Here is a 15,459-nt window from a genome sequence, read left to right on the forward strand (position 1 = left end):
GCAATTACAATCCTAGAAATTATTCAAGTTAAGTGATATTTTAAGACCCCAAAATCTTACATCGGATGAGGAAAATCCTAAAGTCCAAAGAACGAAAATTAATATATTAGATTAAGGAATCATATTTCCTTAAACTAATGGTAAGTTTTATTGCGTTGGATAAATCAAATCAAATGGTGTTTCTTTCACTGCAATCTAATAAATGATTCCAGTTTTTCCCGATTCCATGATACCAATCACTACCAAATGATTATACACGCTAGTACACAGATCAAACAGTTTTCCCATTCCAAAACTTCATGCACATTGTCAAACCCTAATCCCCTATCAACCCTCTGAAACTCATGACTAACATTAGCAGGTGTCTATATCCTTTGGTTAAGAAAGAACATCAAGAATTTACAGAAGACATAAACAAATATCTACAATAATTTTAAACAAGTTTATGAAAATTCTAATCGTTGAATTTGAGAATTCAAACATGTGAATGTTAAATTAGATGATTGTCCAGAACTTCTTTTGGCAAATTAACACGGATTCTAATTGCTTTTGTTGATTTTCGAGTTTATGCAAATTAACTTCCCATAGGAACTTGGGAGCAATATCTCTTATTCTAGATATAATGGATTCATCATCTCTGATAATAATAAAACCCTGTAGAAAACAAGTTTAAATTTGTTACATCATATGAAATGAACCTTGTGAATTTTTCAAGTAATACCTGAGGTCTTATCAAACGATCCATCTCTAGCATCACATCTTCCAATAAGCAACCATCTTGATGGTTTCCATAGTGAGAAAAGAGATAGCTTGAATGCAACAAATCATATGTTCTTGGATATGATGAAAATGGCTCACACCTACACGTGGCAAAAAATCACAAATAAATCATTCAAAAAAACATGTAGATAGAGATAAAGATACAGATAGAGATAGAATCATAGAATGATAGAATGATAGATAAAGTTTTTGCAACTTCAACTCACCAATCATGAAAAGCACCTATAAGACCACGTTCATAAACGGCTGATAAAGTATTATTCATTGTTGAAGGAACTACATTCATTACCCAAACAGGCCAAGTACTAAAAGCAACTGCAAATCCACCATAAAGGGCATTCATGTCCATTACATTTCTAATTGAAGTATCATCAACATTCATCAACCTCCAATACTCACGAACTTGATCATGCCAATAAAGGGTGTCTGAAAGAAACTTCTCTTGTGTGAAACCTAAATTATCAAGACTTTCTGAATACACCGAATAACGTTGTGGTATAGGAGGGAGTTTTTGAGGATCTGAAGTGGGGCCCAATGAAACACAATTCCTCAATGGTGTTTTCCATGAAGGCTTATTGTTATCATCTACAGAATCATCACATATATTTATAATTTTCTCCTCTACATTGTGCTGAAGGCATGATTGATCACCTTCCTTTATCCATATTGCTGTTTGAACTTTCTTAGCAATAAGCTTCCAGCACATTCCGGAAGTTATCTTCACTAACTTATCCCAGATAATAGGATAATCTTTGTCTTTTCTGTAAGCTGGAGGAGCTGAATACACAAAATATCCATTTGGTCGAAGAAGTCGATTTATTTCTTTTAGTAGAATTCCATCTACACAAACAACAAAAATAATTTAACAAATTAATATCTATATATATATATATATATATATATTATATATATATATATATATATATATATATATATATATATATATATATTAACTACCACTATATATGAACTATGAATTCTATCCAATCAAAATCATGTGAAGTACAAACTTTTTGGATACAATACAAAACATACCATTTTCATGCCAATCAACACGACATCTTGAACAATGAACCATTTCAAAGGAATGACTTGGATATGGAAGCTGTTTTGTAGCTAAAGCAGAAATCATAGCACCAATCCCACGTTCTAAAGCAAACTGGATTTGATTTTCATGGCCATCTTTGGGAGCAAATGACATGGTTTGTATATTTAAAGGAAGAAGATATGCAGAAAAGCTAGCAACTCCACAACCAACATCAAGAACCTGATATACCCCATTAACACGAAGATCACCTGTTTCGTTGGTTGTCATATTTCCTAATCTTTGAATGTATTCACTAGCTCCATGTTTAAAATGGGTCCCACCACCTGGAAACCACCATAGTTGATCCTTTTCATGCACCCAATTTTGGCCACCTTTTACTTGAGAAAGACGTGTATGATTCACGTTGCTTCTCCATACGTAGTCTCGACTTGTTGGCCATTTCACTGGAATCTTGTAATCTTGTGGTGGAGGTATTAAGCAAAATAAACGTCGTTCTAATGGAGGGCAATGTCTTTCCAAATCTTCTCGCTTGGAAAGATCTAAACTTGGTGTTAATTCTTTTATATAAGAAGGATCATGACATGGAATATACTCATTGTATTCTATAGGGCATATGTTCATCCCGGATTCTGGAATTATAATGGGTGACTTACGGTGAGTGAGAGTAACCTTGTTACTAAAAGTAAGAGCATCTGCAAGTATAAAGATTGATCAGTGATGCAAATATATTGTAGATTATTAAGATCTACATTCTACACAAAGACAAATCAAAGTGAAGTCACGTTTTAAGCGTTTATGTGTAAATGGGTAGGATTTGATGTAATATTCCCAAAAAAAAACAGATCCACAAAAGCAGCTAAAGAACTAAAATTTGCAAACGGAACCTTACGCAATTCAAAATTAAGCAAAAACGATAGTTGATTGAGAACTTAAAAGTGTAGTACCTATTGTTTCTGAAGATGATGGAGATTCTATTGATGGAGAATTTGAAGAATTGCGGCCGAAAAAAGTTCCGGTATAGAAAGACGCAGTCATTACTAGAAGAACCAACAGTATGAGCTTCCCTGATTTCGAATCCAGGGCTGATGGGGATAAAGGGAATCCGCCCATTTCTTGAAGGGGTATATGGATTTTGGCACAAGATTTAATGATTTATGGATGCGATTTGTGTAGTGGAGTGAAAATGAGAGTAGGGATTTGAATCCAGGGGGCGATCTAAACAAGGGAAGTGAATGAGCACGAAGGGAATTAATGTCGGAGAGATGGAGATTCGTGTCACTCCCACTGACACAGTACTTAAACAATTTTTCTCGGGGAGATTGTCTTTTACGGTTTTACAGTTTTACTCTTTACCTCGTGGTTTCATTACAAAATAAAATAACCGTTTTACTTTTATTTTATCTTTTTCTTATTTTTGCTTTTTATAATTATTTTATTCTTGTTTATCTAATTAACTCATTATACTTATAAAAATCAAAACTATATTTCTATTCTTTATTTTTATTTATCTTTCTATCTATATAAAATAATAACAAATTAAAAAAAATCAATTCTGCTACAAACACAAACATCAGGACTACATCATCCTTAACCGATTCATGTTCTTCCCATTTAACATCCTCACAATATACATAGTGTTTGCGAACTTTTGTTGGAACTTTGCTTTACAAAAATTACAATGTGGGACTTATCCTATATTGGTGGAAGAAAAAACTTTCACCCACTTTATATGTTTTGTCATTCATTTAATCAAATGGATCAAGTAATCGGTTACTCATATTGGGTTTGAGTTGTGGTGTTGGACTAGCCTAATTAGACTTAAAATGGGCTAATATCAAGAGAATATTTTCGATCAAAAGATGGGCCTTGGGTTTGGACTCATTTGGGGTATTCTTGATTAATTAAATAATTTTTAATTACGAAATTAATTTTTATTATTTGTTTTTATTAAATTCGTAATTACTGAATGATAGGTTTTAACAGTTATTTTCGGTTTTGACAGTTTCTAACTGTCATAACTAATACCTATAAATACATGTTTTCATTCATCTGTGAGGGGTTATAGAAATCATTTTTACACCACAAAATTCTCTTTCAAAAATTCGTTCTTCCTGAAGACGAAGGGAACATAGAAATTTCGTCAGATTCAAGATCACTTCTTGGATTAATTGTTGTATCCTCTTGACAGGTCCATACCAGGGAAACTTCTGTCTTAGGACACTACAAAGCAGACCTCAATCTGTACAATTTCGTGATTATATTTCCTGTGTAATCATCATACAAGTATGTTTTCTGTAAATTGATTCTTATACATTATATATATATATATATATATATATATATATATATATATATATATATATATATATATATATATATTTGAATTTTGTTGGTTTTATTTATATTGGTTTTGTTGGTTGTATACTTCTGTCATAACAACTCTAACTGTCATTTGGAGATTTACCATGATTAAATCAACACATAAGGGTTACACCGCAAAGATTTACGATGGTGGAGGTAGTAACACAAATTTAGGTTTAGGGTTTGTTGATTTTTAAAAGAGGGTTCGATTTTTTGGCAAAAATTATTTGTAAATATCGAGAATCAATCTTGTTTCTACTAAGGTTAGGGTTTATGTAATTTTTCAGTTTGGTGTGTATGTGACTTTTCTTATGTTTAATCTATATTTTAGTTGTTTAAAGGTGTTCATCCATTCCAACCCATATGCAACACATGTTGTATAAACTTCTTTCTATCTTTTTATTTTCATCCCTTCTAACCCATAATATTTGAATATTCATCCCTCTCATCTATCCAACCCACACATTTATTATTATTATTATTATTATTATTATTATTGAATTAAAACATTTACCAATTAAAAATAAATAAATAAAACTAAAACTTTAATTAAAAAAAAAAACATAAAGAAAAAACACTAGAAACATTAATTACATACTAAAACGGTAATTAAAATCTGAAAATGAAATCTACAACTCACAACAATAAATTGCTCCTATTTCCTGTTGGCAATCATCACATTCAACGCCTCTCAATTCAAGTGGTCATGTGGCTGAAAAAAGAACTGTAAATCTTTTTCCATGAGCAAACGTAACTCCTCCTCCAAGAGTTTTAAGTCAATAATACCCCCCACAAAAGCAAATGCTGATATCGCCACTAACACTAGCAATCAATTTATTGTGCATCAAGATTCATAAACTCTACTGATGAGGTCTATCCTGCTGTTCATTTGAGTGTTGTTCATGTTCACCATTTTCTATTTGCTCACTTTGTGCTATCATATGATTTTTTTTAGAGGTAATAGTTTTTGGAATTATCGGAGCTACTGTGACTACTTTTGCCGTAGTGTCTGACTGCTGATCCAATTTAATATTATTCCTTTTTACAATGGATTAAAATTTGATGCTACAAAAACAAAATCAAATTAAAATTTCAACCATAGTTTGCTAAATATGCATTTCAATAACAGAAGAAGAAGAATATCAAGATTCTTTTATTCATTCCATGGAATTTTATCGAATCACAACCATTTCCATTTTAGATATTTTACTATTAAAAAAGTGAACAAATACAAGTCCATGAAATCCGGTATCAAATACACATCAAGCTCGAATAGTCAACATCTTGTAGCGTAAGTTCACCAACATACATCTCACTAACATGATCCGAACACAACACAACACACATCCTATCAAAAACCCAACACTTCTCATCCAAATTCAAACCTCGATCCAACAACCGAATACGATACACAATCGTATCAAATCTCTCACAAAAATGCGCACCACATCGATACAAACCCTCATCAAATGCCAATCTTATCAACACCATACTCAAAACCCCATCCACGGGTTTCGGATCCACAAGATTCTTATCCCCCATCATCTTAATCTCCCTTTCACTAGGAAACCAAAACTCTTCACTTCCATCAACATCAAAAACCCTCAAATCTTTCGTGTAATGTCGAATAGCTTCTCGTTTACTTGATTCGTGTTTCTCAGCTAAAGTTAATAAACACGAAAATCGCAAGTGATAACTCACAATCGTTTTCACAAACTTGAAGTTTCTAGAACACGAATAGTAATTTAGCCATCTTTTTCCGATACCCGTGTACCATTTAATGATATCGATATCTTCAAGAACCGTGAGTAAAGTGATAGGTCTCGGGCGACCCATGTCATTCGTGAATCCCGCTAATTTTACGGATTTTTTTATCGATTTTTCGGGTGCATCGACTTTTATAAGAAGTTGGGTCAAATCTTTGACTGTTCTTTCGGTGTATTTTTCTTCTTCTTCTTGTTCTTGTTTCATTTTTATATTTAGTAACTTCTCTCGTGCTTTTATCGGGTTCAAATACTTGTCAACTTTTTCTTGAAAATTATCATAAGATTGTATTAATTCTTCCGGAAGTTGGTCTCGGATTCTTTTTAAAGATAAAAAGTCTCCACCCGAGAGATTTCGATACACGGGTGCGCGTTCTTCTATTGAATTTAAAAACTCATCAACGGTTTCGCAAGCCCACGTGTCGAAAATTTCCCGAATTTGTTTTTCGATTTTGAAATCGAATTTGAATCCGTTGCTTGTTTTAAGTTTTTTATAGACATGTGTAAAGATTTTCATAGCAAGTTTTTTCCGATTTGTTTCTCTTCTGTTTTTAAGTTCTTGAAGTCTTACTTCTTTTTGTCTTAAGTACTTTTTTTTCGCCCTTATTGCCTTTTCCGACATTGGAGGATGCAAAACCGAGGGCGTTACTGCCCGAAGATCCATGCCCAAAAACGTAATTTCTTCAGACACCGCACTGTGAATGACGGTTTTACCCCTATCTATCTCTAAACACAAATTCTTGTCTAGAAATTGAACAACTTGATTCTTTAAATTCATGGTTAAGCCCTTTGATCCGGATGTGATTACAAGTATTTCATCTAAGTACCTAACAGCGTATATCTTTAAGGGTTTATGGAAAACATGATTACTTTCATCTTCTTCAATCAATCTAGATTCAGGGTTTTTTTTGTTGATATGAAGACGTAATTCTTGTAATCTTTGATCAAATGGGTTCAAGTAGATGTTAATCAAGATTGAATTCAACCCACATTCTTGAGGGAGCCCTTTTCCTAAATAACATCCACCCAAATCAAGGGAAATTACTTTTGATATGATCAACCTCTTGATTATATCAATGAACATCTCATCTTTGATTTTTTCTTCTATAATCAAGCATAGTTTGTTTGTGTTTTCTATACTGAATTCCGTTTTATTGTTGAATGAAACAGTAAACCACCAAGAGGGGTTTTCCACAGTGTTCTTTAGATAACGAATTGCAGTGTGTCTACCCATACCCACACGACCACCATAGCTAAAAGTTGCAAAACGATCATCATATATAACTTCTAAAACCATTCTAATGGATTCAATCAAGACCTTAAGTTTCAAGTTAGGAAGAGCGAGAGAAATTGGTTCACCTTTGTTTGCCATTTTGAGGATGCATGAGTCGAAATCGAATCTGTTTTGGCAGATCTCTTCAGACAGATCCGTGATTGAGAAGAAATTAGATGAGATTGAGTCGATAGAAGGTGGTGCATGTGAGTTTGGGCCGCCATGGATGAGGTTGTGGCAGGCTGTGAGGAGGACGGAGGGTGAAGAGATGATGTTTTGGAGAAGGTTGGAGAATTTGCCATGGTGGTATTGAGCGAGGACTATGGTTGTGAGTTGGGGCTTTGTTAGGGGTTGTGTTGTGACGGAGTTTGGTTTTTCCGGTGGAGAGAGAGTGGCCTGAAGTGCTGAGAGGAACCTTGCCGGAGAAAGAAAAGGAGAGGGAAATATACGCAATGAAGCGGTGGTTCGCCGGAAATATAAAAGCATTGAACTGCGAGACCAATTTGTGCTAAACGTTCCTTTTCTCCGTGAAATCCTTCAAAACAAATGTAATGATTAGGAGATAATCCAGACGCAGATAACAGGTTAGGTCAGCGAAAACAACAATAGTTATCTCAGGCATTTCATCGAACACCTTCTGTGCATTTAAAATAACACATCACGCCACAAACTTGACACTTGACATTGCAAATTAGGTATTCAATTTAGTAAAAAGGAACAGTAGAACTTAAAAATCAAACAGTTTTCAGATATCTAAGCACACGTTACCAAAATTAATAAAAGCGGAAGTATATATTGAATCAAGGGTTCAAAACCTTACCATTCAGGATATCGGGGGATTTAGACGATATGTCTATGTTGCGAACTTCAGATGCAACGTATCAAACAATGACTCCAGCAACCGATGAAGAACTATCAAGTACGTTCCAGTTCTCTTCTCGCTTCAGCTCTGTTATGATGTGTTTCGATCGCAAGAGGAAAAAACTTGTTCAAATTGGTTCATAAAGGGGGAGAAAGTACAGGCTTTTACTGAAGGAAGATGGCCGCGATTGAAGAAGATGGCGTTCAGGGAAGAAGGCTGCTCCGGCGACGAGGTGTGGCGTCCGGCCAGTGCACTGGAAGTACAAGGTTGGAACATATACGGGGATGGGGTTGATGGTGAAAAAATGTAGGGCTACTTTTTATAATATATTTAAATTATCATATAAAATTATTACGTTGAAATAAAGAAAAATCAAAAAACAAAACAAAGTAAAAAGCAGCATAGCCATTTTAAGATTGTGAAAGTAACCTACTCAAAGGACAATTTATGTAAGAGAAATATTTAATTAGACATTTAATGAAATTAATAATCATTTAATTCATTTGTCAACATTTGATATGATAGGAAGAAAAAATAGAAACAAATGGTAGGAGAATATTTAATTTCTCTTACTGTTCTATTTTAGGGAAAGATTTACTTTTGTGGTATGTTGTCTTTCAGCTAAAAAGTTATTTGCGTGGGTTAGAATTTTCAAAGTTTTTAGTTTTTTAGAAAAATCCTATCAAGATGAATGTTTTTATATCAGGGTTGTTGTTGTTGGATAGATTACCTTTTAGAGTTTGAAAATTCATTTTATCTTGTGTGGTTTGTAATGGTACTCGGTCTGAGTCAGGATTTTAAAATAAAGGGCTAAAATCATAAATATATATATATATATATATATATATATATATATATATATATATATATTTATATTAAAATGTATAACATATCTCCCTATCTAATAAATGAATAGAGTTAATCTGATTCCACCATAAATTCTTATATGGTAATAAAATATATCAAAATATGTTAATATTACCCACCGATTAAAGGATATTTATCAAATTTGGTTACACTTATTATGTTTATATTCTTCTTTTATAATTCCTTGTTTTTTAATAATATATGTTTATTTTAACAACTTAATTTTATGATTTATATAACAAATTTTAATTTTGTAACCGTAGTTCCCACGGGTTATAAACTAATATATATAAATTTACAATTAAAATACGATCTCTTGGATACTACTATTTCTTTTTAGGTTATGAACCTTTATTATGCATATTTTTTTAAATATTAGCACTAACTAGACGCAATCGTAGGCAAAGAATACCACTTTGTTTGAAAAAAAAAATATTTTTTTTTGTTATGGTTACTTTACATTTATAAGAAATCGATTATGATTAATAATATTATTAATTGTAAATTACAAAATATTTAGAATATGTAATCAGTTTATGAATTACCTTGACTTGAAGGTTTTGAGTGGAGGAACAACAATATGTCTCCAAATTAAATAACGAGGATTGAGATTTACAGAAAAATAATATATATTGTCTATGTAGTTAAATATAGACAATTAAATAGATAGGAGGGGCTGTGGCTTTATTATTTATTTCATATGGGCCTTATTAGTATGTTTCAAACAAAATTACAATTGGAATGCTACATTTATTGGATGAATTGGCCGGTTAGGGGAGGCGCAGCATCCGACTGCCCCTGCTGACTTTGCCACTGAATGGTGCCACGTATTCAACTTCATATTTGTTCTTTCAATGCTCTATTTCTAGGGAGCTTTTGGTTTTGTTCCATCACTTAGGCCATGGGGTATGGCTTGATTTTTAACGCGTAATGAATGACGTGTAGGGGTATTCACGCGTGAACACCGCCCCCCCTACCGGTAAATGTGACACAGATTGGAACTTCTCATGGGTCCTCATGCACAATTTGATTGGTTGATTCTTTTTTTTGACCGTTACCTCCTTTCCTCCTTTCCCTTTTTAATTAAAAAAAAATCAAAACTAAAACCTCAACTATATATACAAACATAATACATACCGGTCGAGAATGCACATATTTTTTTGTGAGTATGTAACAGAGCTTTATGGCGACATATACTTGCGAAATCCGACCAGAAATGATGTCGAATAGTTGTATGCCGCAAATCAGGCTAAACATGGATTTCCAGGAATGCTAGGTAGCATTGATTGTACACATTGGGTGTGAGAAAATTGTCCCAATGCATAGCGAGGGCAATTCACACGAGGTGATCATGGTGTGCCTACTGTTATACTAGAAACAGTTGTTTCATAGGACCTCTGGTTTTGACATGCATTTTTTGGTATGGCAGGGTCAAACAACGACCTGAATGTGCTTGGAGCATCTCCATTATTTAACGATATTTTGCAGGGTAAAGCACCAAACATGCCATACGTTATTAATGGACGTGAATACAATCATGGATATTACCTTGCTGATGGGATATATCCAGAGTACGCAACATTTGTCAAGTCATACACATATCCAGCTGATGAAAAAAGGAAATTGTTCAAATTAGCACAAGAATCTACAAGGAAGGATGTGGAGCGGGCGTTTGGGGTCCTCAAACAGAAGTGACACATAATCAAATATCCAACACGAGCATGGGAAAGGGAAAAATTAATGAAGGTGATGAAAGCGTGTACGTATACTCCAAATGATATGCTCAATCTACCTGCAGTAATACAAGTCGGCAGCCCAGCATACTTTACAAGGCTTTTGGAAATACATAATAGTGAAACACATCACAATTTACGTCAAGATTTGACTGAACACATATGGCAACGACAATTTGAAGACGAAAACGAAGTGGATGAGGACGGAGACGATGAGGACAATGATGCAAACGAATAGTTTTTTTTCATTGTTTTTTATTAATTTTTATGTTATTAGTAAAATGTACGTTGAATTTTAAAAATATCACTTTTATGTTTATCAATGTTTATTTTATTAGTAAGCATATATGTTGAATTTAAAAATATTATTTTTATTTTTATTAATGTGTTTTTTATTAATGTTTTATTGTGTTTTTAATTTAATATAATGTAAAAAAATAATAAATAAATAAAAAAAAACAATGTGGAGTGATAACCATTTCCAATGATTAGTAAACATGTAGTGAATATATAAGTGGGGTGATGTGACGCATAGGTGGCATCACTTTTCTAGTGAATACCTAGTGACCATACCCCATGGCCTTATGGGATATTTCTAGCCCTCGTGCAACTCTTTTCATAACAAGTCCAAGTGGTTCTTTTCTTTGAACCTAAACTCGAAGGTGAAAGATTTTCTAGAGGCAACTTTCTTCATGTTTTGGTGGCTACTATGGCATTATCGAAACTCCATAGTTTATGGTTCTCATAATATGTTGAAATGTGAGCTTTTGATATAATTACTTCTCAGTCATTTCTTTGGATTAATAATAAGAGCAGGAGTTTTAAAATTAGTTAGGGGTGGTTACAAAACCCCATCCTTTCTATAACCTTTATGTAATTTTCTCTTTTTTGCTAGCTTCAACTAGTGTTTATATAAGTTGTTATTTAAAAAAAAAAAAATTGGAAAATGAAAGTTGTAAAAGATTTGTTTACCTAATGGTTCATGCAATTTTATCTTAGCCTTGCAAGTTTTAGTTGAAATAAAATAGGCATCAATATGATTTTGTTACATTTGATTGTTAATATAAATGTTGCCTCACAATAATTATTTGACACCTCTCTCTCTCTCATCCATGTGTTAATGTGGGCAGTTTGTTTCGGTATGCACCTTTTCTATACTGTAACAATACAAAAGATGTCAAAAAAAAAAAAAAAAATTAATTCCCAAATTTAGCCGGATGAAATCATATCTAGCAAAACATAAAGTAAGTCAAAAATATTTTTTTTTTTTGGAAAAGTAATATCAAATGGTACATTGCAAAACACATATATCACATCACTAGAAAATTTGATACTCGCGAAACCTAGTTGATTTAGTATGAAACTTAATGTTTCATACATGATAGTCATGTATGTGTTTATTGTAAGAACCAAAAAGTTAGAAGGATTTGACTTTGAGAGAAGTTTTGACCAAAAGGGTTATTTGGTTATTTAGAGAAATTTCATGAATTGAGAAAATGTAACTTCATGAAATGAGTTAAGATAAGTTTAAGGGGGTGTTTGGTTTAGCTTTTTAAAGGTGGAAAGTCATTTTCCAAAAAATTACAAAAAGTCAGGTTTTCCTGACTTTTTCAAAAAATTGATTTTTCTTCTATCCAAAATCCAAAAGTTGCTTTTAAAAGTCTTTTGCCAAACACCTTTTGGTTTTGATCTTTTACTAAAAGTTCTTTTGGCATATGAAAAACTAAGCTAAACACCCCCTAAGTCGCTTTTATGAGATGAGATAAAGGGTTTCAAGATAAGAAATGCAAGAGATTGTGCATTTAGGACATAAAGATGAAATAAAAATTTTATGCTTTTTGGGCCAGTTTGTGACTTAATAGATTAAGACCCATAAACAGCTAGTCTGAAATGACTTGATGGAGTTGTAGAGCTAATCCCCGCCTTCGCGTGGATGTAAATATCATTGAAAATAGGTGTAAAACGAAAATATAATGAGTATATGAAATATAATGAGATTGGTTAATAGTGTAAGGACTATTATTTTAATATGTACATTACTAGGGATAAAAATTATAATCTACTGTTCTTTGTTTTGAATAACTAAACATAAATAAACTAAACATCGCAAGATATGATAAAGGAATTTGAGAATATGATGGAATCAAGTCGGTGTTTTTCCCTAAAAACCCTATTTCGTTGTTACCTTTGGTTCTATGTCTTTTTCATGTTATTTTGATCTTTAGCATCTCTAACATTGTTTATATATATATATATATATATATATATATATATATATATATATATATATATATATATATATATATATATATATATATATATAGGTTCAGGTTCATTTGAGACCATTCTAATTTTGTGAGACCGTGAGACCAAATCTAAAAATAATTTTAAAATGCAAAATAAATGGAAAAATCCAAAAATTCTTTTTTTAAATATTATTTTCGGAACTTGAATTAACTAAAAAAATAAAAAATAAATAAAAAAAACTCCGTTTTTTTTTTTGAAAAATACGTGAAATATTCTAATAGAATATTACACTGACATATTCTAAAAAATAATTTTAAAATGCATAATAAATGGAAAAATCTAAAAATTCTTTTTTTAAATATTATTTTCGGAACTTGAATTAACTAAAAAAATAAAAAAATAAAAATAAATTCAATTTTTTTTGAAAAATACGTGAATATTACACTGTACATATTCTAAAAAATAATTTTAAAATGCAAAATAAATAGAAAAATCCAAAAATTCTTTTTTTAAATATTATTTTTGGAACTTGAATTAACTAAAAAAATAAAAAAAAAATAAAAAATAAATAAATAAAATAAAAAAATGCGTCTTACGGTCTCACAAAATTAGACCGTCTCACATGAACCTAACCCTATATATATATATATATATATATATATATATATATATATATATATATATATATATATATATATATATATATATATATATATTTGCAAATTTGTTGTCTCAGTTGACAAGCCACTCAAGATTACATTTAAGGTTTAACTTTCTGCTCCTTTTCTTTTTGCAAATAAAAGTTTCATAACTATTCTTACTCCCAATAACCAAAGCCAATATCATGATCCAAACAAGAAAAACAATTATCCAAAAACAAATAAAGTTTGTGATAATGATACGTTAAATTCAACAGTACAGTACAGAAAAAAAATGATTCATAATGAAGGGGCAATAATATCATGGATTTACCTGAGCTATTAAATTTATTTTGACAGGAACATAATGTTGGTATCCTAATTGCAATAAGTCGATCGGATGATGGAATTGAAAAAAACAGAATTGGAAAGGGAATATATAAAAAGTGATAAATCACAAAAAGATTATATTCAGGAAACGATTTGTTAACGATTATATACAGCTATAATCTTTATTAAGTTACCAAAAAATAGGTAATTATTGATATGATTTTATTAGATAAAGATGCAAATTCTTTATATGTAAATTTATCTACTGATTTGTTAAGGGATTTTAATTTATCTATTTAATCTATGGATTTGTATGCAGATTTTTAGGAAAAATAACAGCCGATAGGTAGGATATTATTTAATCTTTTAATTACAGAATATATATCTTGTTTGAATTAACAATTACTTCCTTCATTAGATTAAATTCCTCATTAAATGGAGGTCAAAAGTTATGATTATTAAACTATTGATTTTATGGGATTTGATATAATCTATACTAGTTTATAACCCGTATGAACCACGGTTATAAAATTAATTAAACTTTTATAATGAGAACTCAAAATTATTAATCAATTATTTTAAATAAATTATTAATTAAAAGATATTTTTTAGTTATATAAAATTATAATCGCTAATTTAAATAAATATGTGAAATACTATCACCTTATAATTTGTATTAATTTTATTTTAATTTTTATTCTAATGTTATTAATTTATTGTAATTAGAGTGAGAAATTTAAATGTTAAAATTTAAAATTGAGAATTAATAGGTTGATAAGTGACATACAATAACTAGGAAGCCTAATAAGGTGACAAATTACAATAGAAGAATAAAATATGCATCAATTAGGAGGTTTAATAGGATGACACATGTTAAAAGGAGATTAAAACTATTCTTTTATTACAATAGAGATTATGAAAATTGAACGGGTATTAAAGGTAACATCATAAGTTACCTTTAGACATGGTAAGGATTGATGGAAAAAAGAGTTTTTATCAAAACTTTGGTAGGTGATGTCACAAAGTGAATTAATGGTAGAAAATCTATGATCAAATTACAATCAATGTCCCTGAATATTTAAGATGATGTAATACGGTTTCTTTTTTAATATATTTAAAGATAAAAACACAATCAATTGAGTTATCGTCAATCGCTAATAACAATACCAAAACAGTCTAATATAAAAAAATTAAATAGAAATTGAGTTATCTACAAATTTTGATTTCAACACGAAAAATATAAAACACAAACATTTTCCAATAATCTTTTAAGAAGAAAGAAGAAACGAGAAGTTTGTGTAAAAAAAACACCGCCCCTAGTGTAACACCCCAATTTTCAAGATAATAAATATGAAAATATAACTATCCGAACATCTCCCAAGATCAATTCTAAAACATAACTGTTGATTAAAACTATTGCAGAAGCAAATAAAATAAAATATAGTCTTCAACCGAAGAATTTTGGGTGTTACGTCTTTGAGTAACTCTTTTTTCGTCTTGTTGATCAATCATTCTCCCTAGCCTTCTTACTGCCACTTGTTTAATAGTTTCATGGGT

The 15,459-nt window shown here is 31.1% G+C and overlaps 2 protein-coding genes across 2 annotated transcripts; both read right to left on the reverse strand.

Annotated features, from left to right (window-relative positions):
- Positions 1-263: 263 nt before the first annotated feature.
- On the reverse strand, positions 264-3,105 carry LOC111889570 (probable methyltransferase PMT6). Its single transcript, XM_023885716.3, has 5 exons — positions 2,773-3,105; positions 1,816-2,520; positions 987-1,620; positions 722-860; positions 264-654 (listed from the first exon to the last, which is right to left on the reverse strand). Exons 1-5 carry the CDS (start codon positions 2,936-2,938, stop codon positions 496-498), a joined length of 1,803 nt encoding a protein of 600 aa, XP_023741484.1. The 5' UTR covers positions 2,939-3,105; the 3' UTR covers positions 264-495.
- Positions 3,106-5,322: 2,217 nt separating this feature from the next.
- Positions 5,323-8,462, reverse strand: LOC111889568 (nuclear intron maturase 3, mitochondrial). Its single transcript, XM_023885714.3, has 2 exons — positions 8,046-8,462; positions 5,323-7,760 (listed from the first exon to the last, which is right to left on the reverse strand). The coding sequence occupies exon 2, from the start codon at positions 7,709-7,711 to the stop codon at positions 5,441-5,443; it is 2,271 nt and encodes a 756-aa protein (XP_023741482.1). The 5' UTR covers positions 7,712-7,760; positions 8,046-8,462; the 3' UTR covers positions 5,323-5,440.
- Between the last annotated feature and the right edge of the window lie 6,997 nt (positions 8,463-15,459).

This window comes from Lactuca sativa, chromosome 5 (assembly GCF_002870075.4).
Source record: "Lactuca sativa cultivar Salinas chromosome 5, Lsat_Salinas_v11, whole genome shotgun sequence".
Lineage (NCBI taxonomy): Eukaryota > Viridiplantae > Streptophyta > Magnoliopsida > Asterales > Asteraceae > Lactuca > Lactuca sativa.

Bases quoted from the DNA above. Each gene is read 5' to 3' on its own strand.
- LOC111889568 (XM_023885714.3), bottom strand. From the start codon at position 7,711: ATGCTTTTATATTTCCGGCGAACCACCGCTTCATTGCGTATATTTCCC.
- LOC111889570 (XM_023885716.3), bottom strand. From the start codon at position 2,938: ATGGGCGGATTCCCTTTATCCCCATCAGCCCTGGATTCGAAATCAGGG. The intron at 2,521-2,772 runs GTACTACACTTT...TTATACTTGCAG, and splicing joins ATCATCTTCAGAAACAATAG to ATGCTCTTACTTTTAGTAAC. The intron at 861-986 runs GTGAGTTGAAGT...TGCCACGTGTAG, and splicing joins ATAGGTGCTTTTCATGATTG to GTGTGAGCCATTTTCATCAT.